General features: G+C 46.4%; 1 protein-coding gene across 1 annotated transcript in view; it reads left to right on the top strand.

Annotated features, from left to right (window-relative positions):
- The first annotated feature begins 12,878 nt into the window (after positions 1 to 12,878).
- Positions 12,879 to 21,837, top strand: part of MFSD2B (MFSD2 lysolipid transporter B, sphingolipid) — a 76,860-nt gene continuing 67,901 nt past the window's right edge. Inside the window, exons 1-2 of the mRNA XM_073674060.1 lie at positions 12,879 to 13,011; positions 16,912 to 17,034. Coding sequence (XP_073530161.1) covers positions 12,943 to 13,011; positions 16,912 to 17,034 — 192 coding nt within the window. The 5' untranslated portion in view covers positions 12,879 to 12,942. The remainder of the gene's footprint in view (positions 13,012 to 16,911; positions 17,035 to 21,837) is intronic.

The following is a 21,837-nucleotide window of genomic DNA, read 5'->3' on the forward strand; positions in this document are numbered from 1 at the left end:
GAGCACACAGCTCCCATGTCCTTTCTCTTCTGTCCCTTCTGGACTTTCTTCAGACAGGTCTCAAAGCTCCCTCCAGGGCCAGTTCTTCCCCCTGTTCCAGAGTAACCTAGTTTCCCACCCTCAGGTCAGTACCTTCTTACAAGGAGTTACTCATTCTGCTCCTCCCTATAGTTCTCCTGTGGAACCCTGGAATATCAACCTGGTCCTAAATACTCTTCAGGGTTCCCCTTTTGAGCCCATTCTGGATACTTTCCTGGAACGTTGCCCTCCTGGTGACAATCACCTCCATCAAGCACGTCTAGGAGCTGGTGGCTCTTTTTTGCTGTCGCCCTTCCTTGTCCTTCACCAGGTGGTGCTACATCTCCCGAAAGTGGTTTCCTCCTTCCACCTTAATGAGGACATAGTCCTTCCTTTTTTCCATCTCAAACTCATCCTTGGGAACAATCCCTCCATAAGTTGGACCTTGTCAGGGGTCTGCGTTTCTATCTCGCCAGAACAGCATCTTTCAGACATTCTGACTCTTTGTTCATGATTGCTGAGAGTCACCGCTGAGGTCTTAAAGTCTCCAAGGCCACAATTGTCTTCTAGATCCGCTCTGCCATCCTGGAAGCACATCGCACATAGGATAGACTGCTTCTGCCCGGGGTCAAAGCTCACTCCACCCATGCAGTTGGGGCCTCCTCAGTCATTTGCCATCAAGCCTCTGCGTCGCTGCTCTGCATGGCTGCTACATGGTCGTCAGTACATACCTTCTCAAAGTTTTTCAGAGTGTATTCCTATGTCTTGGCTTGTGAGCGTAGGTAGGTAGCAGCAGTCGCCCGGGCCTAGTCCTGCTCTGGGTGTTCTTCCTTTTCTTTCTATTTCCCACCTTTGAGACTGCTTTAGGACATCCCATGGTCTCTTGTATACCCCACTGAAGCGACAGAGAAAAGAGGATTTTAAATACTATACTGTAAAATCTCTTTTCCCTTCACACATGACCACACACCTCAGAGAGGGATCTGCACACCAAGGACAGTAAACCTGATTTTAAAGGGCGGCACCGCTCCCCCACATCAGTTGGCTTCCTGTCCTTGATGGGAACCTTGTGCTGAAATCTGCGATTGTAGAGTAAGAAGTCTTACCCAGCCCTGTCCCGGTGTCCGGAAGAGTAGGCTACATGCCTGTGGCGCCTGCCTTCAGGTGCCTGGAAGCGTCGTTCACGGGTCCAATGGGGTCTCTGATGCATGTGTAGGCACGGGTGGCAGAGACTGAGATGCACAGCATGTCTCGGACTGCCGCGCCACCCTCCCCCTACCGCACTCTCCGTGTCCACTCTTTGTTCGGTGCAGCGTGATAGAGTGGCCTGGAGATTTGCATGGTGTCGGCGCATTCCACTGACGTCACAGGCGCAGGACACGCTGAGCATGAGCGTGCCTGAGTGACAGCACAGGAGCCACGTGGGCCAGTTTTTGTTAGGTAAAAAATTGGACAACATCTTAGAAAAGGCCGCTGAGAAGAAGGGCTTTCCCAGATTCACCAGTAATTCAAGGAAGACTTCCTTTCGGAGGAAAAAATTTAATAGGGGACGTCCTCCGGGGAGAGGAGAAAGTGGGAGTTTAAAAGTAGGAAAGAGGCCAGATTCATGTTTGGAGGTCCCTCTTCATCTTTCAAAAAATCTTCACAATGATGCCAGGCGAGTAGTAGGGGGAAGGCTTTCCCTCCATTCAGGCCTTGGAGAACATCTCCTCCAACACCTGGGTTCTGAAAATAGAATTTTTCCATCTGCCGCGTCAATCCTCTATAGTAACACCCACGAAAAAATCAGTTGAAGAACAGCTAGCCCTGGAGACAAAGATCTTGAGCCAGGTAGAAAAGCAGGTTCTGTGCGAGATCCCGGACGAACAAAAAGGAAGGGGATTTTATCCCCCCCCCCTCTTTTTGATAAAAAAAACAAACAGATGGTTCATTCAGGACCATGATCAATCTGAAGAACCTCAAGCTGGGGATAAAAAATTGCACCTTCAAGATGGAATCTGTGAGTACGACCATAAAACTGCTTCATCACAATTGTTTCATGGTGGTCATTGACTTAAAGGATGCTTATTACCACATCCTGATTCATCCAGATCATCAGATACCTAAGAGTAGCCCTGTACGTATAAGGGTAAGTCATGCATTACCAATTCAGGGCCCTTCCATTCAAGCTGTCGGTGGCTCCAAAGTGGGTCTTCACTAAGATAAAAGCCGAAATGACGGCCTTTCTTCCCATCCAGAACACAGTTATTGTTCCTTACATAGACGACTTTCTCATAGTAGGAAGATCGGAAGACCACTGCGCAACACAGTTAAAAGATATGAGAGTCCTCGTACAAGATCTGGGCTGGATGGTGAACACTCACAAATCAAGACTAAAACCAGTAGGAGTGCAGACTTTCCTGGGCTTTGTTCTAAATTCCAAGCTTCAGGCTTGTCTCTTACTCGAGGATAAAGTGAACAAGGTAGTAAACTTTGCCTCGGCAGTGATAGATCTTCCAAAAATGAGCCTAAGGAAGGCAATGTCTCTGTTAAGGAAACCTTACATCTTGCATCCCAGTGGTCAGATAGGCCCAGCTCTACACGAGACAGCTTGAGTCGGAAATTCTGTCTGCACAAAGGTTGCTAAATGGGCATTTAGAAGGGAAGGTGGAACTTTCTTTGGAAGTCAGAAACTCCTTATCGTGGTGAGCAGACAGGGCAAACCTAACATCAGGGGTCCAATGAGGGAGGCCCATAAATGACATACTCACAACCAATGTGAGCAACTCGGGTTGAGAGGCACACCCGAGGGCTCATACAATTCAGGAGTCCTGGTCATTCTTAGAGAAGTGTCAGTCGTCAAGCCGGAAAGAACTGTGGGCTGTAGGAATGTCTCTAGAGGGCTTCCTCCCTTTCCTCCTTGGTTGCCACATCCGATCATATCTGACAACCAGGCTATGGTGGTGTATATTAACCACCAGGAAGGAACAAGATCGCACTCCCTGATGGAAGCGGCAAAGCAACTCTTCCAGCTGGCAGAGCCACATCTTTTGTCCCTAACAGCGCTGCACATAAAAGGGGCAGAAAACACCAAGGCAGACTTCCTAAGCCTCAACAAGCTGAAACCAGGGAAATTGACTCTAAACTCCCAGGTGTTTCAGCGGATAGTCCAGTCATAGGGATGGCCGTAAATAGACTTGTTTGCCGACAAACAGAACAGAAAAGTAAAAAAGTTCTGTTCACTAAACCCAAGGGAAAACCCATATGCGGTAGATGCCTTCAGGTCCCCTGGGACTTCAGTATTGCTTATACTTTCCCTACAATAGCTAAGATTCCAACAGTCGTGAAAAAGATCAGGGAGGATCAGGTGAGAGTGATTCTGATTGCCCCTTTCTGGCCAAAAAGACCATTGTCACTCCACCAGAGCTGTGGCAACCTCCTGGACAGAAAAAGCGGAGGTATCGATTGAACAGATTTGTAAGACCGCTACCTGGTCCTCACATCTAACTTCTTTAGGCACTACTCCTTTGCTGACTTAACCTTTGGTAGAAGGGTGCTGCAAGCGGTGGTCCCTCCCTAAGGTGTTTCAGTCCTCGAAATATCTCTTAGGTGTGCTGTCATAGGTGAACGGAAAACACCAAGGTAACTTACCGGTAGTCGCTTTTTTTTCCAGAACCCATGACAGCACCCGTATATCCCCCCACCTTTTCTCACCATATGGGTGCGCTCTATAGATTGGGTAATTTTTTTTTTGCTGTGGTGTTGGTTATGTGTATAATCTGTTTGGAGGTCCTCTCATGCTCTCTAACCCAACTGATGTGGAGGAGAGGTGCCCCCTTTTATTTCAGTAGGCTTCCTGCATTGGTGGGGCATATCTGTCACTCAAGGTATGGGGAAGACTAAGTGCAAAACGAAGGGAAGAGCGGGAGGAAGCACAAACACTAGGGAAAGAGAGAGTGGAGACCACTAGGCATATCTAATATCACCCTGCCTACCCTACCATCCCTATATAGGTTCCACATCTATCGCCGAGCAGGACCCTAAGCCCTGTATGTCACTAGAGCTTGACCCAAATAGGGAGGGGGAGGGGTGAGCACTGGTCAGGCCCCACTACAAACTAAAGACAACAAGGTAGACAAACAAAGGGGATCAACTTAGCTTCAGCAGACAGCAGAGAGATAACGCCAACTGTCCTCCATGGGAACCAGAGAAGAAACTAGCCAACTGCTAGTACTCCAAGCCTGCACAAAGATACATAGAAGTATCACTGGCGATTCCCTGGAGCAAACTGAGTGTGTTTAACTCCCAGGCAAGGGTGTGTCAATCAGTAGCAGGAGGGAGGTCGCCACTGGGTCCTAAAGGAAGAAAGGTTTAGAAGGCATCTGTAATGCCAAGCGCAGTGACCTTCTACATCCAGATGCTACGCGACTGTCTATTACACCCGACACACCCATGACAGGATCCCTCTCTCAGGTGTGCTGTCGTGGGTTCTGGAAAAACCGGCTACCGGTAAGTAACCTTGGTGTTTCTCGGAGCCTTCATTAGGGGACAAAATTCCCGCTCTTGTTATGCCTATATTGCGCTTGTTCAAGTTAATGTTTACTGCTGCTTCTCCTACTGCTTTCTCACTAACTGATTAGCTTTGTGCCAATTGGTGGGTGTGCCCAGCTGAGAAGGAGTTAACTTTTTTTGCCTAGTGGCAGCAGAATACACCCATGGTCTCCTGTGTCCCCCAATGAAGGCTCCAAGGAAGACATTTTACAGTAAGTAACCAAAATCCTCTTTTTGACTACAATTTACAACACTTGGAAATGTCACGAAATGTTTATGCAATGGTTCTCCAGTACCTCGGGGAATTTTTTTTTGCGACACAGTTGAAGACTAATATTTGCAACATTTTACTGTAAAAAGGTGAAAAATAAAGCATCTTCTAACTAGCACCTAATTCATCAAACATCGTGTGCAATTTTGGTTAATTTGGCAGGACTCAAAAACAAAGAAAAATTACTTAGAAAAAAATGTTGATTAATCTGTGCGTTTGTATATGGATGGAATATGAACAGCTTAAAGGGGTTGTCCATGATAAAAAATTTTTGTAAAGGTGGAATTAAAAAAAAATTTATATTAACCTAGTTAAGGGAGCAGTGACACAGCCGTATAAATCGGACCAAGACTGTCTGACTGCGCCCTTAATCCCACCACTCTCTGTAAGTCACTGTTTAGCACAGCTGATCATGTGTCTTCAATTTGCAGGACCGCTGCAGCTGATCACTAGCATTCAATGGTGACTCACAAAAGCAATAAGTTGTGTATGAAATATCTTTGCCATCAAAAACAGTGGGAACTCCTAATGGAAACCTGAAGGATCCTGTTATTAACCTAAGAGATTTGTCAGGATTTAATGGGATCAGAGGAGTAATGTGATGCTCCTGACCCCCAATACAAAAGCTGTATCAGAAACTCCACTTACCATTATATTACTGCGGTCTACTTACAGCCATGGCCAAAAGTGTTGTCACCCTTGAAATTGTTCCAGAAAATGAAGTATTTTTCCCAGAAAATTATTGCAATTAGACATGTTTTGTTATACACATGTTTATTCCATTTGTTTGCATTTAAGCAACACAACAAAAAAAAAAACAGGAAAAAAAAAATTGTTACCACTTTTCCAAAACTTTGTTTCAAGCATGTGATGCTCATTCAAACTCACCTGTGGCAAGTAACAGGTGTGGGCAATATGAAAATCACACCTGAAACCAGATAAAAGGGGAAGAAGTTGATTCAATCTTTGCATTGTGTGTCTTTATGTGCCACACTAAGCATGGAGAGCAGAAACAGAACTGCCTGATGACTTGAGAACCAAAATTGTTGAACAATATCAACAATCTCAAGGTTACAAGTCCATCTCCAGAGATCTTGACGTTCCTTTGTCCATGGTGCGCAACATAATCAAGCAATTTACTACCCATGGCACTGTAGCTAATCTCCCTGGATGTGGATGGCAGAGAAAAAATTGATGAAATGTTGCAACACAGGTGTCACGACTGCTAGAGCACATTCACACGGGTAGTGTACTAATCAGGGGGACACATACCTGAACCTGACAGGTACCTGTTCAGACTAGGAAAAGCCCTTCTCTGACCCTGGTCATTCCCTGCCTGACCGTAGAGGTTGGCACTCTAAAATAACGCAATGGCGCCTCCACTTGACCCTGAAGGTCCTTAGCAGCTCCTACAATCGCTAGAGTAGCAATTCGCTAAAGAATAAAGGAATCAAACACGAAACAACTGCAACCAAGTTAAGCTATAGCAAAGTGATTGAATCCAACAAGGACTATCACCAGCAGGAAATTAAACAGAGTAAATGAAAAAAACATGTAACCCAAAATCGACAGAAACAAACCTAACAGAACTAAAACACCCAAAGAAAAGGTGTATCTGCTGTGGCTCAGCGGAAAGAGATGCCGACCACAGAACACGGGATCAAGGGTTTGAATCCAAATACATGACAGCAGGATAATCCAGATGGTGGATAAGCATCAAGTTCCAAAGAAATTCAAGCTGTCCTGCAGGCTCAGGGTGCATCAGTGTCAGCGCAAACTATGCGTCAACCTTTGAATGAAAGGAAACGCTATGGCAGAAGACCCAGGAGGACCACACTGCTGAGACACAGATATAAAAGAGCTAGACTGCAGTTTGCCAAAAGATACTTGAGTAATCCTTCTGTGATAGCATCTTGTGGACCGATGAGACCAAGATAGAGCTTTTTGGTAAAGCACATCATTCTACTGTTTACCGAAAATGGAATGAGGCCTCCAAAGGAAAGGACATAGTACCTATGTAAAGTGATCGCGAGCGTTGGCCATGACTGAGCTGCTGCTTTACATCGCCCTAGCAGTTTAGAGGAAAATTGTGTCCCAGTATGAATGTGCTGCCCGTGTGGGTGCATCACACTCACGTGTAGGCCACAGGCCTCCTCGGTTTCCAGGCATACATCTTCTGAAGTCGCCGCACATAACTCAGGGGACACAGTATTCGTATTAACCAACAACAGTTTACTAGACTAGTTCAAGTTCATTAGATTGTAACACACAGTATCAGGCACACAGGTTTCCTTCATGCAGTCTGTTTCCAGCATTACTATCCTTTCCTTCTGGATTATCCCTACGTTTGCTATTCCTATCTGCCACTGGGATTTCCTGTCCGGTCCCGAAGTGCACCCGGGATCCGTTACCTTCACTTCTCGCGGTTCCGCGTCCATAGTCCCCTGTACGCCAGAGGATAAGGAATTCCTCCTAGTACCCATACTGAGACCTGATATCGGGACATTGCAGGAATGACCACAAGGGATTCTAGTAAGGCCTCCCACTGCCATGAACGATAGATCTTTCCTGCCGCCGGCAGCTCACTGCACATGAACTTGACCTTGGTTACTGCACGTCCCTATCTGACTGACCATCAGCCTGCTTTTCACTAGCACTAGTCCCCTCCCATTGTGGGCTAGTCCCAAATATTAACTATCTTATCCTATACTTTCAGCTAACTACAGTTACTATCCTATAACAGTATATACTAAGCCTATTGCCTTTCTCTTATGTCCTAGATCCTAATCTATATCTTACCCTATGCTGTATACTACCATAACACAGTATACATGTTACACTTATGTATAACCTCTACATTACTCATGCAAAATACATTATCGAATCACAATACATTACACAAGATATAGAAAAGATGCATAACACTATATAGATGACGCGATTGGAACGCGTTAGTACAGTCCACCACTCTTAGACCTACAGTCAAATATAGTGGAGGTTCAAAGATGTTTTGACTGTGTGGAAGGCATCACGAAATCTGAAGATTACCAAAGGATTTTGGGTCGCAATGTAGTGCCCAGTGTCAGAAAGCTGGGTTTGTGTCCTAGGTCATGGGTCTTCCAGCAGGACAATGACCCCAAACATAATTCAAGAAGCCGCCAGAAATGGATGGAAACAAAGAGCTGGAGAGTTCTGAAGTGGCAGCAATGAGTCCGGATCTAAATCCCATTGAGCACCTGTGGAGAGATCCTAAAATTGCTGTTGGGAGAAGATGCCTTCAAATATGAGGGACCTGGAGCAGTTTACAAAAGAAGAGTCCAAAATTCCAGCTGAGAGGTGTAAGAAGCTGATGGTTATAGGAAGAGATTGATTGCAGGTATTTATTCCAAAGGGTGTGCAACCAAATATTACGCTGAGGGTGCCAACAATTTTTCCGACCCATTTTTGGGGTTTTGTGTGAACTTATGTCAAATTTGCCCTTTTTTTCTCTGTGTTTTTTTTTTCTTGTGTTGTTCCAATACACACAATGGAAATAAACATGCGTATAACAAAACATGTACTTTGCAATAATTTTCTGGGAGAAATACTTCATTTTTTAGAACAATTTCAAGGGTGCCAACATTTTCGGCCATGACGACTGTATGTGACTGAACGTGTGAATGTGGCCTTAGAGGAACTTTGGATCATCTTACACTCGGACCCAGTCCTGCATGACTGAGCCTGCTCCATGCAGCGTGGTGCCGGCTGCGTTATACAGCTGGCACCTTAGTCTATTTGCTCTGATCATAGAAGTTTAACCTCTTAGGTTACGTTCCCACAATGAGTTTTTGGTGATTTTTGATGTTGCAGATTTTCTGCACCCTTTACATAAAATAAGTTACTTGCATTTTTTTAAAAAATATGCGGGGTAAAAAAACTCACCAAAAAACTCATCCTGGGAACGTAGCCTTAGATGCTGCTGTCAATTGTGGCAGAGGTATTTAACAAGTTGGAAATGGTGGAATGAGTCCCTTCATAGGAGTTTTAATTGGTGGAGAATGGGAGTGATAGTCTGCGTGTAATGCACACGCCCGGGCTGAGTGGCATGTGTGTGTATATGTAGTGATTCCACTGGACCGTGCCGGAGAGTGAATGCCTGGAGGGGCGTAACTAAGTATCCACCCGATCCGACCAGGGTCGCACGACGGCATACGACGCCAGTGCACCAAGGAGGAACCGAGCAGAGGGACCAGGTGCTACTCCAGGACAGACCCCGGACACGGCTGTTGACCCACACAGGGGAATACAGGAACAGGCCGGTTAGGCTGGCACACAGACTGCTGGGTATAGGCAGACATGGCTGGTATGCAGACTGGCGGATGCTGGTAAGCACGACTGGTATGTGACGCGCCCCCTGGGCCTGTGTTGTGTAGCGTTGCGCACGCGGGGAATACCCGGAGCCGGATCTGTCGGAGTTAGTAGTCCTCGTGGCGGTGACCCGGTCCGTGCCCAGGGTGTCAAACTAAGTGGCGGAATTTAACAGAAGATGTTATAGTGTTCGACTACGCCACCCGTTGAATGCGGTTATGAAGCCGCCGCTGCAGGGCAGACCGCTGAGGCCGGTGGTACAGTTGTGCAGCGTGGGTAGTATAACCCCCAACGGGAGGGGTATGGCCTCAGGGCAGCAGACGTGGATGATGGGGATAGCAGAATTGCACGCAGGCACCAGGAACCACTCAGAGACGGTGCGGTGTAGTTCAGGGTCTTTACTGGTGGCAAAGGTAGACCCTCCCGGGAGTACTGGCTAGCGATCGGGGCCTGGTCAGTCCGTGAGCAGATAGGATCTCCCCCGGCCAGGCGGAGTTGTAGGCCTCCCCAACTAATTGTACTCTTCCTGGCTACCTTGCTAGAAGCGGGTAAAAGTAGCCCACGTCCCTGAGTGTACCGTGTGGTGCTCACCCGTATGGCCGGTGACTCGGGGCCTTCTGGTAGCCTCCGCTCCACGACGGCGGTGCTGGTCCCTTGCGTGTGACCGTGCCTTCGGGTTTCTTGGCCAGAGGACCTGAAATCCCCTGCCGGACGGTTTCTGCTGCTGGGTATGGAACAGTCCCCACAGCCTCGGACTCCGTGTCCGGTGAGATCTCTTCAGTCAGGACGAGCTCTACAGCTTCCAGTCCTGGACCCCTTTTATCACTGCTCCCACAGAGCTCCTGATCTTGCTCTCCCTGCATCTGCTCCACTCCAGACCAGACTGTGTCTCTGTCTGGGACTCCTCTTCTTCTCTTCTTTTTTCTCTCTAACCCCACCTCAGCCCCAGTTTATATAGGGGAAGTTCTTCCCCTCCCAGGACTGGGCAGGAGGTGTGGCATGCTTAGGGTTCCTGACCAGGAGACCTCCCACCTGCTCACAGACGTAATATTGCTATTACTGTGGTAACCAGAACCCTGGGGTGCCACATATGCAGGCAGGGAGGTACTGGCAGGTACGACAGGTTGGAGCACCGAGTGGATAGGACCCAGTACAGACTGGGACACAGGAACAGAACCGCAGATGCGGTGGACAAACACAGCAGAGTGAGGCCGCCCAGAGCGGCGAGCAAGAGCAGAACAAGACGAGACCGCCTGGAGCGGTGAGCTAGAGAAGAGCAGGACAAGGTCGCCTGGTGCGGTGAGCGAGAGGAGCAGGACGAGACTGCCGGAGCAGCGAGCAAAGGGTCAGAGCAGAGCGAGACTGCCGGAGCGGCGAGCAAAGGGTCAGAGCAGAGCGAGACTGCCGGAGCGGCGAGCAAAGGGTCAGAGCAGAGCGAGACTGCTGGAGCGGCGAGCAAAGGGTCAGAGCAGAGCGAGACTGCCGGAGCGGCGAGCAAAGGGTCAGAGCAGAGCGAGACTGCCGGAGCTGCGAGCAAAGGGTCAGAGCAGAGCGAGACTGCCGGAGCGGCGAGCAAAGGGTCAGAGCAGAGTGAGACTGCCGGAGCGGCGAGCAAAGGGTCAGAGCAGAGCGAGACTGCCGGAGCGGCGAGCAAAGGGTCAGAGCAGATCGAGAGTGCCGGAGCGGCGAGCAAAGGGTCAGAGCAGATCGAGACTGCCGGAGCGGCGAGCAAAGGGTCAGAGCAGATCGAGACTGCCGGAGCGGCGAGCAAAGGGTCAGAGCAGATCGAGACCGCCGGAGCGGCGAGCAAAGGGTCAGAGCAGAGCGAGACCGCCGGAGCGGCGAGCAAAGGGTCAGAGCAGAGCGAGACCGCCGGAGCGGCGAGCAAAGGGTCAGAGCAGAGCGAGACTGCCGGAGCAGCGAGCAAAGGGTCAGAGCAGAGCGGAAACCGCAGGAGCAGTGAGCAAGACAGAGCAGAGCGGAAACCGCAGGAGCGGTGAGCAAGGCAGTGCAGGCAAGAACCGCCGGAGCGGTGAGCAAGGCAGAGCAGAGGGAACAGGGCTCTGTTCACACGGAACAGACTGGAAGGGAGAGGCAGAACCTGGTACACACAAGATACTTGAAATGAAGTAGTGAGTAGACTCTAAACTCACAAACGGGAGTACAGGGACAACGAGTAGGAGTTAGGTACGGGATCAGATTCTGCAGGAAAAGGGAAGGTACGGACATAGAGAAAAACAGGTAACAGGCTAGGAGAGTATTCAGACAAGAACAGACACAGCAGCAAGATACAGGAGCGGTTCTAGGTATGCGGCCCCTAGAAGGTGGAACGAACAGGCTAGGAGCGTGTTCAGACAGGAACAGGCAAGATACAGGAACGGGTCTAGGTATGCGGCCCCTAGAAGGCGGAAAGAACAGGCTAGGAGCAAGTTCACACTGGCCTGGAAATACAGCCTCCAGGATAGGCAGAAGACAACAGGCTAGAAGATAGTTCAGACAGGACACAGTTCAGACACGGGAACTGATACCGCAAGGCAGGAAACATAGACAGGACCTGGCACATTAGTGACTAGAAGCCAACTGACAGAACACAATGCTCAGGCAAGGATTCCAGGAAAGAGCTGGGTTAAATACCAGGTGACAGACAGCAATAGGCTGAGGACGCACAAGGGGTGTGCCCGCAGCAGCTACAAGAAGCAGGAAGTGATCGGGCGCCGCCCTTAAGCAGAAGAAACAGAGGAAAGCAGACAGCATGGAGGAAAGCCAGAGTGATAGTCTGGACTGGAAATCAAGTGCGCCCTCTTGCAGAGTGGGAGATGGACCACTATGCAAGGACGCCGCCAGGTATGTTACACTGCGCTGTTGTGCCAGATTCAAGAAATCCAGAAGATGTGATAAGGTATTAGATCATGCGGTTTATTCCCAACGCGTTTCGAAGTTTAACCATCTTTTTCATCAGGAGAACTACAATGTACTTTACCTCTCCCCTAGACAAATTTCTCCACCAGATAAGACCCTATGGTGCGTGTTGTCTCCCCCTCTTTCATAGGAGTTATGTAATTTTACAATACCCTGCAATAATACAGTATTGGAAGGCCTAATACATGGGATTGTGTGTTCAAATCACTTATTATTATTATTGTTATTATTATTACTTAGGATGATTAATAAAAAATAATAAAGTAAATGTAGTAATTTTTTTTTTAATTGATAAAAGATCATACGGCATCACCACCCTTTTTCTGAAAAATAAATAAAATCTAAAAGAAAAAAAAAATACATATGTGGTTTCGCTACGTGCGTAACTGTCTGATATATTAAAATTATATTTAGCTCATATGATGAATGTTAAAATGGGTTTTGGTCCATCCCAAACCATTAAAAAAGTAATAAAGTTGAATAAAAAATGCATTTGTTAGTAGTATGCAGCCATTGTAAACCGGGTTGGGATCCTTTAAAAAATAAACCAAAAAATAAACAAAAAACTTGTAAATTATGAATAGGAGACAACAGAAGGTGTAAATGCAGCAGAAGTGTTTATATTGTGTGCACATGCAGCAGCAAGGGCATAATTCCTATATAGCTATATGCAAGTGATAAGATTGTTATATACAGAATATATTGCATGTGATGTCTCCTGTGATCCCAGCAGTGTGTGCAGCTGTCAATCATCACAGCCCTGCACAGGAGCAGCAGCTTCTAGAGAAAGCGCCTCCTCCCCGCCGTCTGGTGGCTGCAGGGCGCACTGCACCTGTCCTGCTCACTTCGCTCCTGACATGGAAGAGAGAGCCCCTGATCTGAGTGCACTGACCCCCAACACCAAGAGGCTGCTGCCCCGGAGACAGGTGAGTGTCACATCTTCCCTCTATGTCCTCACACCTGGGTAAAAGAGTGAGGTGCAAGCAGAGGTCATAAAAATGTTAAAAAGTTGTAAAAGTTGCAGAACTTTTTGCAGGAGCCTTCTCTTGTTCTGTAGGACTAGATGTTTTCATATATGGTCACTTAATTTATTTCGATGCAAGAAGCCCCTAAAAAAAATTGAAGTGCACCCCCAGTGATCCACCTGATCACTTAAAGGGATAGTCTAGTTTTATTCTCTGACTAATAAAAAAATGACAAGTTTCCAATATACTTTAAAAAAAAAAAAAAAATCTTTTTCCATCATGGTTTATTCTTCTTCCTAATTTGCTCCATTTTTTGTATTTGCCTGTTGCTGTTTTTTTTTTTTTTTTTATGTTCGCCATTGTGGGCAGAATTTGGGGTTTCCAGAATTTTTTTCAACTGATTCGTCAATTGCTACTTTTTTTTTAAAAAAAAATCACCAAATTTTGGTGCAAATATGCCCCACTCCCCCCACCTGGAGTGATTTTATGAATGCCTGAATTTTTTTTTTTGCACAAATCGTGAGACATTTTGTAGCAGAAACATGTGACTTTATGCTCTAAAAAGGCACAAAGCAAAAGGTAAAATACAAAAATAAAAGAGCATTTTATTTTAAAAGTCATGAACATCGGGCGCAATTTTCAAGAATTTGGCATAAAAAAAACCTGCAATAAATACCTAGGCAAAAAAAGGGAAAGTGATTATTAATAATAATAATAATAATAATAACAATAAAAAATGCAATTGATGAATTTGGTCCATTGGCTCCAACTCATCACATTTTGGCAGAGTTTTGGAGTAATTCTGTTTGACATGTCGCCAGACTTTTGCAGAAAAAAAATAGCGACTTTTGGCATTTTTATGCAAATTTCAACAACTTTTTAGAAAAGTGAGTGCAACTCAGCCAGAGGGGGGCGACTGGCAAATTCATCATAATTTACAGCACAAAAGTGGCATAAATTACAAAAGAAATATATGCTGGTCTCTGTCTTACGTTTCTGACGCTTGCACCCCCTTCATTAACCCATTATCTACCAATGTCCTTTTTTTGGGACGCCTAATTTTTTGCTTCTAGCAACTAAGATTTTCTAATTAGGTCCAATTAGGTCCAAAAAATGAAAATTGCTAATTTGGCAAGTAATGGGTTAAGACTGGTGCGAAGAACGACCTTCTATGGATCTGTACATCACTCCCTCCACTCTCTCACAAGAGTTGATTAGAATCCAAGGGGACCAGCCATGTGGGGTGATATTATGGAAAGGGGCAATGTGGGGGGATATTTTGGAAAGGGGCAGTGTGGGGTGATATTATGGAAAGGGGCAATGTGGGGGGATATTTTGGAAAGGGGCAGTGTGGGGGGATATTATGAAAAGGGGCAATGTGGGGGGATATGATGAAAAGGGGCAGTGTGGGGGGATATTATGGAAATGGGAAATGTAGGGGGATATTATGGAAAGGGGCAATGTGGGGGGATATATGAAAAGGGGCAGTGTGGGGGGATATTATGGAAAGGGGCAGTGTGGGGTGATATGGAAAGGGGCAGTGTGCGGGGATATTATGGAAAGGGGCAGTGTAGGGGGATAATATGGAAAGGGAAAATGTGGGGGATATTATGGAAAGGGGCAATGTGGGGGGATATTATGGAAAGGGGCAGTGTGGGGGGTTATTATGAAAAGGGGCAATGTGGGGGGATATTATGGAAAGGGGCAGTGTAGGGTGATATTATAGAAAGGGGCAGTGTGGGGGGATATTATGAAAAGGGGCAATGTGGGGGGATATTATGGAAAGGGGCAGTGTGGGGTGATATTATAGAAAGGGGCAGTGTGGGGGGATATTATGAAAAGGGGCAGTGTGGGGGGATATTATGGAGAGGGGCAGTGTGGGGGGATATTATGGAAAGGGGCAGTGTGGGGTGATATTATGGAAAGGGGCAGTGTGGGGGGATATTATGGAAAGGGGCAGTGTGGGGGGATATTATGGGGAGGGGCAGTGGGGGAGATAATATGGGGAGGGGCAGTGTGTGGGGGAGATGATATGGAGAGGGGCAGGGTAGGGTAGATAATATGGAGAGGGGGAGTGTGTCGGCAATGTTACGGAGAGGGGCAGTATGGAGGGACACGCAGTTTTTATTTGCACCGTTTTCAGTGATACAGAAAATATTGACACAGGAAAAAAAATAATAGACACTTTTTTTTTTCTACAACATACACTCTAAAGTCTAAATAATAGAACTTTATTCTTTCCTTTGTATATTTTATTAAATACGGTAGATTAGCCAACTTTTTAAAACTTTTTAACTTTTCTAAAACTCTTTTAATTAGTCTGCAAATGTTAAAAAAATCAATAAAAGTAAACAATACTTACCTCTTCGCTCATCCAGTTCTTGATGCTTCCAACTGGACTTAGTTTACAAGCAGCAAGCGTGTGACCCCTGCAGACAGTCGCCCTATGGGAGTTTTGTGCTGTAGCACTGGCATCACTATTCAGCATTAGGAACCATGATGGCAGTAATATTTATTTATTTTACTCAATTATTTAGTACCATTAATTCCACAGCCCTTTACATATATAATCAGCACTGTCTCCATTGGGACTCACAACCTATATTCCCTATCAGTATGTCTTTGGAGTGTGGGAGGAAACCGGAGAACCCGGAGGAAACCCACGAGAACACGGGGAGAACATACAAACTCCTTGCAGATATTGTCTTTGGTGGGATTTGAACCTAGGACCCCAGAGCTGCAGTGCTAACCACTGAGCCACCGTGCTGCCCTAATATGCCACATTACTGCTTAGGCCATTGATTGGCTGCAGCGGTAAAATTACTTTATAGTTATTATTTTATTTTAGTTTTCTAACATTTGTAGAAGTTTAAAAAGTATTTTACAAGTTGGACCCCTAGTAGCCTCCATTTTTTTAATGCCTGGTGGAGCACTAGCTGCTACGTCACATGGAGTAAGCGGTAATGTGACCGGCCGCGCTGCTGACCCCCATGTGGGTATGTAGTGACTTTGCTTACTAAACACCATTACTATATATTCGGGGAAGCGCAGGCAGCAGATATGTCGCGTCCTCCTCTTATCTGTCTTCTGCACCTTCCCATACGCTGACCTCGAGAGGAAATCTTCCCGTCTCTTTCTGTGAATTGACTCCATGGGGCAGACAGATAACGGCATCACCCCCACAGCTCCTCCTGGTCCCAGAGCTGGCGTGGTCATGCTACTGTCACGTAAAGAGCACAGGACGCTTTAAATTACTGTCTTCATAATAGCCGCAGTGGGTATTTTTTTCATTATTTTTGGGTAGATGCTTGTGTATATGTTAGTGCCCCTTCCAAAAAAAAATAAAAAATTGTCAGGTTTACATTGAAAGGGTATGACCAATGTCACTGGATAAGTATAAACTAGCCTACATTGCCCATAGACAGTCATGATAAAAAAAAGTTTATAGTTATGTTTCCGATTCATTGCACAAACAATCCAATAATTTTTAACATTTTTCCCATGGAATTGATTACTCACTGCTCCATTATTCGCTTTCTTTCCATCATCTGTGCTGGAGGTAGAATATCAAATATTGCTATTTGGACTAATCCATAAACTTTATTGCTACTAAAAGTGGATCAAATATATTGGGTTCTTTACACTTCCAGCATTGTTTTGCCATTCTTTTCTTCTTTTCTTCTTTTTTTTTGTTCCCATAGTCTCTGATTTGGCCCTTCAGATCTGTACCTAGATTACGCTGCCTCTTCTACTGATTTTTTATCCATTACTACTTTTATGGATTTGCGCCATTTGACTTCTCTTACTGTAAAGAACTCTTTCCTATATCTTTTCTTCTATTTTTACTTTTTTAACTTCCAGGTCAAGCACTACAAACTCTCCATCTTCAGGAAGGTTTCTTATGCCATAGGCGGAGCCCCCAACCAGGTAGCAGGGAGTGCAGCAGCGTTTTTCCTGCAGATTTACCTCTTGGATGTAGCTCAGGTAAGATATTAACCAGTTTAAGACTAGGCTATTTTCCGCCATTCTTGACCCAGCACATTATAGTCTTTTTTTTCCCCTCATGCAGCTATTTTTCTCATTCATTCAACTCTTATTTGTGTCTTTTTTCCATGATACGCTCGGCCTAATTTTTATATTAGGGGTTTTTTTGTGCTAATATTGGGGGTAAATGTAAAGATAAAAAAGGGAAAAACATGTATTTTTCACAGTTTTTTAACACCCACCACAGAGGACTATTAAAATTCATTTTAAATTATGCTCCCCTTTCCATAAAAATCATTTTTATATATTGAATATATGTTTTCATTTTTATCAGGCTAGAAATAGTGGCTCAGACTGGCAGTAGATTTTTTTCATTTATTTAACACCCCCCCCCCCCAACAAATAAGGTAATTAAAATCTTTTGGGGGGCATTTCAATAATAAAATACACATATATTAATTTCTGATATCTGAAATATATGAGCCCCAGTTACAGGGCAAATTCAGCCTCCTCCCTGCACTGCATATCTGATTTGTGTCTGCTAAGACCCCACAGCTACTACTCTCTCCCTACACCCGGCAATTACATGATCGCTTGTTCAGTGCTGTGTACACAGCAGGGGTGCATAACACTTTTTGGTCCAAGGGCCACTTTGCCATACTGAACCAATCCCAAGGGCTGCAATTTTTTTTTAAAGGGGTATTTACATGAATATATCACTAGAACCATCATCAGTACATTACTACATCACCAGAACCAAGTTTTGAGTATTTGAGGAAAATTTGAAGAGTTCTAAAAAACTGCTCCAAAAAAAAGAACAGCATGAACATACGCTAACTTAAACTGAGTTTTTGGAGCAGAAACACACCAAATCCTCCTCATAATCTCACATCTCTAATTTTTGAGGATTTGTAAGTTTTAACATAGCCATGATCACATTATATATTGCTACATGTGTACAAGATCAGAACCACTGTCAGCACATGAATGTAGCACCAGAACCACGTCAGTACATGAATGCAGCGCCAGAACCACCATCAGTACATGAATTCAGTGCCAGAACCACCGTAGGTACATGAATGCAGTGCTAGAACCACCGTCAGTACATAAATGCAGTACTAAAACCATCGTTCGCATATGATTGTAGCGCCAGGATCAGCGTCAGTACATGTATACAGCACCAAGATCAGTACTGTGAGTAATTGTAATGTTAGGTTAGCCCTATATATAATTATATTGCCTGAACCTACCATTCCCGGTATGTCCTTAACAATGGTAAGGAGATCCTGGGAATTGTTGTTACACGCCATCATCAAACTGCGGACCATGCATAAAGCACAGTACTGATGAGACGTAGTCAGTATTACAAATAAACATTGTAATGCAGCGACTTGCTGGCATTACGGTAATGGTCTAGGATGTGTTTTACCTGACCATATACCTTTCCCCTCAGGTGACTGGTCACATGACTGTGACATCACACAGGTCCTGTATGCACAGTAAAGGTCTGTACACATGACTGGGACAGCACACAGGACCTATACACACAGCTGACTGATCACATGACTGTGACATCAGCAAGGTCCTGTCAGTATGTGTGTGTGTGTGCACAGGATATATAAACCCTGGTAATTTGAGACAGGTGTGTTCGGTGTGAGGCGTGAGGCCTGTGCTCCGTGTGTGTGGGACACCGTTTGTGAGAGGCCTAGGGAGGCCGAGAGTGAAGCCTGGCAGCCTGAAAGGCGGAGCCTGGATCCTGTGCGTGGATGTCAGTGGCCTTTGAGGGAGAGCCGGCTTGGTGAAGAATCCTGAAAGGCGCAGGCTGGATGTCAAGAGTGGAAGACATACCAGTAGCCTACGAGGGGACGACGGCTAGAGACCCCCACCTGGGAAAGCCGCAAAGCCACAGTGGTGGCGGAATAAACGGACTGTAGCAGCCAAAACCCGCTAAAGGTAAAATGCTGCGTTATATGGACATTTATGTTGTTGCCTAGCCGAGGGCTATAACGGGAGTCAAGTGGACGTATCTGTCACTGGAAAGGCTCCCGAGTGTGATGTGTGTAATATGCCGGTCTGCCACTTGAGAAGCTCCCGGAGGTGATGGGTGTAAACATGCCGGGCGTATACTAAGATGGACTGTGTGATTAGCGGTTTATGACGAAATAATAAACTGCATTGTGAAATATCGGAAGGACATTGTTTATGTGCCTTAATTGACCCGGTGCAGCGAGTATCCCCCATTATGATGACTAGCGCTGCCTTACAACATTTACATCCAGTTACCTTATAGTTGAAATCTTCTCTGATTGGAGTCGTTCCCCTGATGCCATGATGAGATTTCATGGCCAGAGTTCATCTCTGCAGATTTCCCTCTTCCCTGTCTTCAGCAGCACATCGTGACATGTTGCCATTACAAATAAAAGTATCATTGTACTGCCCCATAAATAAAAATATCTCCCATGCTGTGCCCCTGAATAAATAATTGCCCCTTCACTGTGCTTCCTGCTCAAAACCCCCCTAAACTGCCCATCTCCATAGTGTCCCCCACACACTGCCCCTCTCTGTAATGTCCCCTCACACTGCCCCTCTCTGTAGTGTCCCCCCACACTGCTCCCACACTGCCCCCACACTGCCCCTCTTCATAATATCCCTCTACAATGCCCCTCTCTGTAACATGCCCCACACACTACTCCTCCCTGTAACGTCCCCCACACACTGCCCCTCTCCTTAATGTCCCCCACACAGCCCTTATCCATATTATCTCCCCAACACTGTCCATCTCTATAATATCTCCATTACACACCTCCCTTCTCCATAATAACTCCCCTACACACTGCTCCTCTCCATAATATCTCCCCCACACACTGCCCCTCTCCATAATATCTCCCCTACACACTGCCCCTCTCCATAATATCTCCCCCACACACTGCCCCTTTCCATAATATCTCCCCTACACACTGACCCTCTCGATATTATCTCCCCCACAAACTGCCCCTATCCATAATTTCTCATCCACACACTGCCCTTCTCAATAATACCTCCCCCACACACTGCCCCTCTCCATAATATCTCCCTCACACACACTGCCCTTTTCCATAATGTCCCCTGCCATAATATCTCCCCCACATTGTCTCTCTGCATAAAGTCTACCCACCTACACTATACTATGCCCCCTTTCACAATCCCCCCTAATTGCCCCATAATGTTCCTATAATGTCCCCCATTGCTCCATATTGTGCCTCATAATGTCCCCTATTGCTCCATAATGTCTCCCATAATGGCCTACATTACTCCATAATGTTACCTCAAACTTACCAGTAATCCTGAAAAACATTTCACCTTCGGCTCCTCCTAGAGCACTTACCATCATCCGCCGCTTTCTCACCACCTTTATGGCCCGGCAGCTGCAGTAGTGTGATGAGGTCTGGAGTATTCTGATCTCATCATGCTGATGCACGTCGGGGCGGGGGTTAACTATCTCTGCTCTGCTTCAGTCCCGGCACCACACTGTTCAAATGTATTCGCATCTGTAAGGCACAAATACAGTTGAATATAGGAAGAAAGGAGCGGTATCTCCTGGACAGCGCCACCGGCCGCAGCGAACCATTTGGCGGGCCGCATGCGGCCCATGTACCATATGCTGTGCAGGCCTGGTATACAGTGATCAGGAAGGCAGAATTGGTAAGAAACTATCTCTGCCTTCCACATGGGGAGTTCAGCTGTGTCTTGACAGCCAAATTCCCGCTCCTACAGCTATATGATCTGTGTGCGGACTGCAGACTCTGCAATACGTTCTAAGACGTTCTGGCATTGTCATGTTGAAAAATGGCTCCCAGGACACTTTGGAGAAATTTCCGCACCACTGGTTCCATAACTGAGCTATTTTGTACTGCAAGTGAAATCAGACGTCACATACCGAGCCTAAGGCATCACACCTTGTCTACAAAAACCATCAGAAGGCATCTGCTCAACATTGGGCTATGAGCCAGACGTTCGGCTACAGGTGCTCCATTGACCTCACACCACCACTTTCAAAAGCGCTCAAGGGGCAGAGAAAGACAGCAATGGAGGTCAGAATGGAGGTCTATCCTCATCAGCGATAATTCTTGATTTTGTCTTGGACACAATGATAGCTGGAGATTGGTCTGAAGGCCACATGGGCAACGCCATGAAGAGGCCTTCATAAGGGAACGTCACACCAGTCCTACTCCTGGGATTATGATATGTCGTGGCATAGTGTATGGTAGTCTGATCCCTCTAGTCTTCATTCCAGGTACCCTAACAGCTCGGCGTTATATTGATTTGGTGGTGGAACCTGTTACGCTCACGCCCGGACTGACTGGTGCGAGCGTGATTAGTGATCCCACTGTACCATGAACCGAGGAGTGCCTGGAGGGGCGTAACTAAGTATCAACCCGATCTGACCAAGGTTGCACGGCGGCTTAGTCGACTCCGTGAACCAAGGAGGAACCGAGCAGAGGGACCAGGTGCCACTCCAGGTCAGACCCCGGTCACAGTTGTTGACCCACACCGGGGAATGCAGGAACAGGCAGGTTAGACTGGCATACAGGCAGGTGGGTATTGGCAGGCACGGCTGGTATGCAGACAGGTGGATACTGGTAAGCATGGCCGGTATGCAGACAGGTGGGTACTGGCAAGTACGGCTGGTATGCAGACAGGTGGGTACTAGCAAGTACGGCTGGTATGCAGACAGGTGGGCACTGGCAAGCACGGCTGGTATGCAGACAGGTGGGTACTGGCAAGCACGGCTGGAGTGCAGACAGGGAGATACTGGCAAGCACG

Source organism: Phyllobates terribilis, unplaced genomic scaffold, assembly GCF_046119375.1.
Source record: "Phyllobates terribilis strain yellow unplaced genomic scaffold, ASM4611937v1 Scaffold_3__8_contigs__length_932513732, whole genome shotgun sequence".
NCBI lineage: Eukaryota > Metazoa > Chordata > Amphibia > Anura > Dendrobatidae > Phyllobates > Phyllobates terribilis.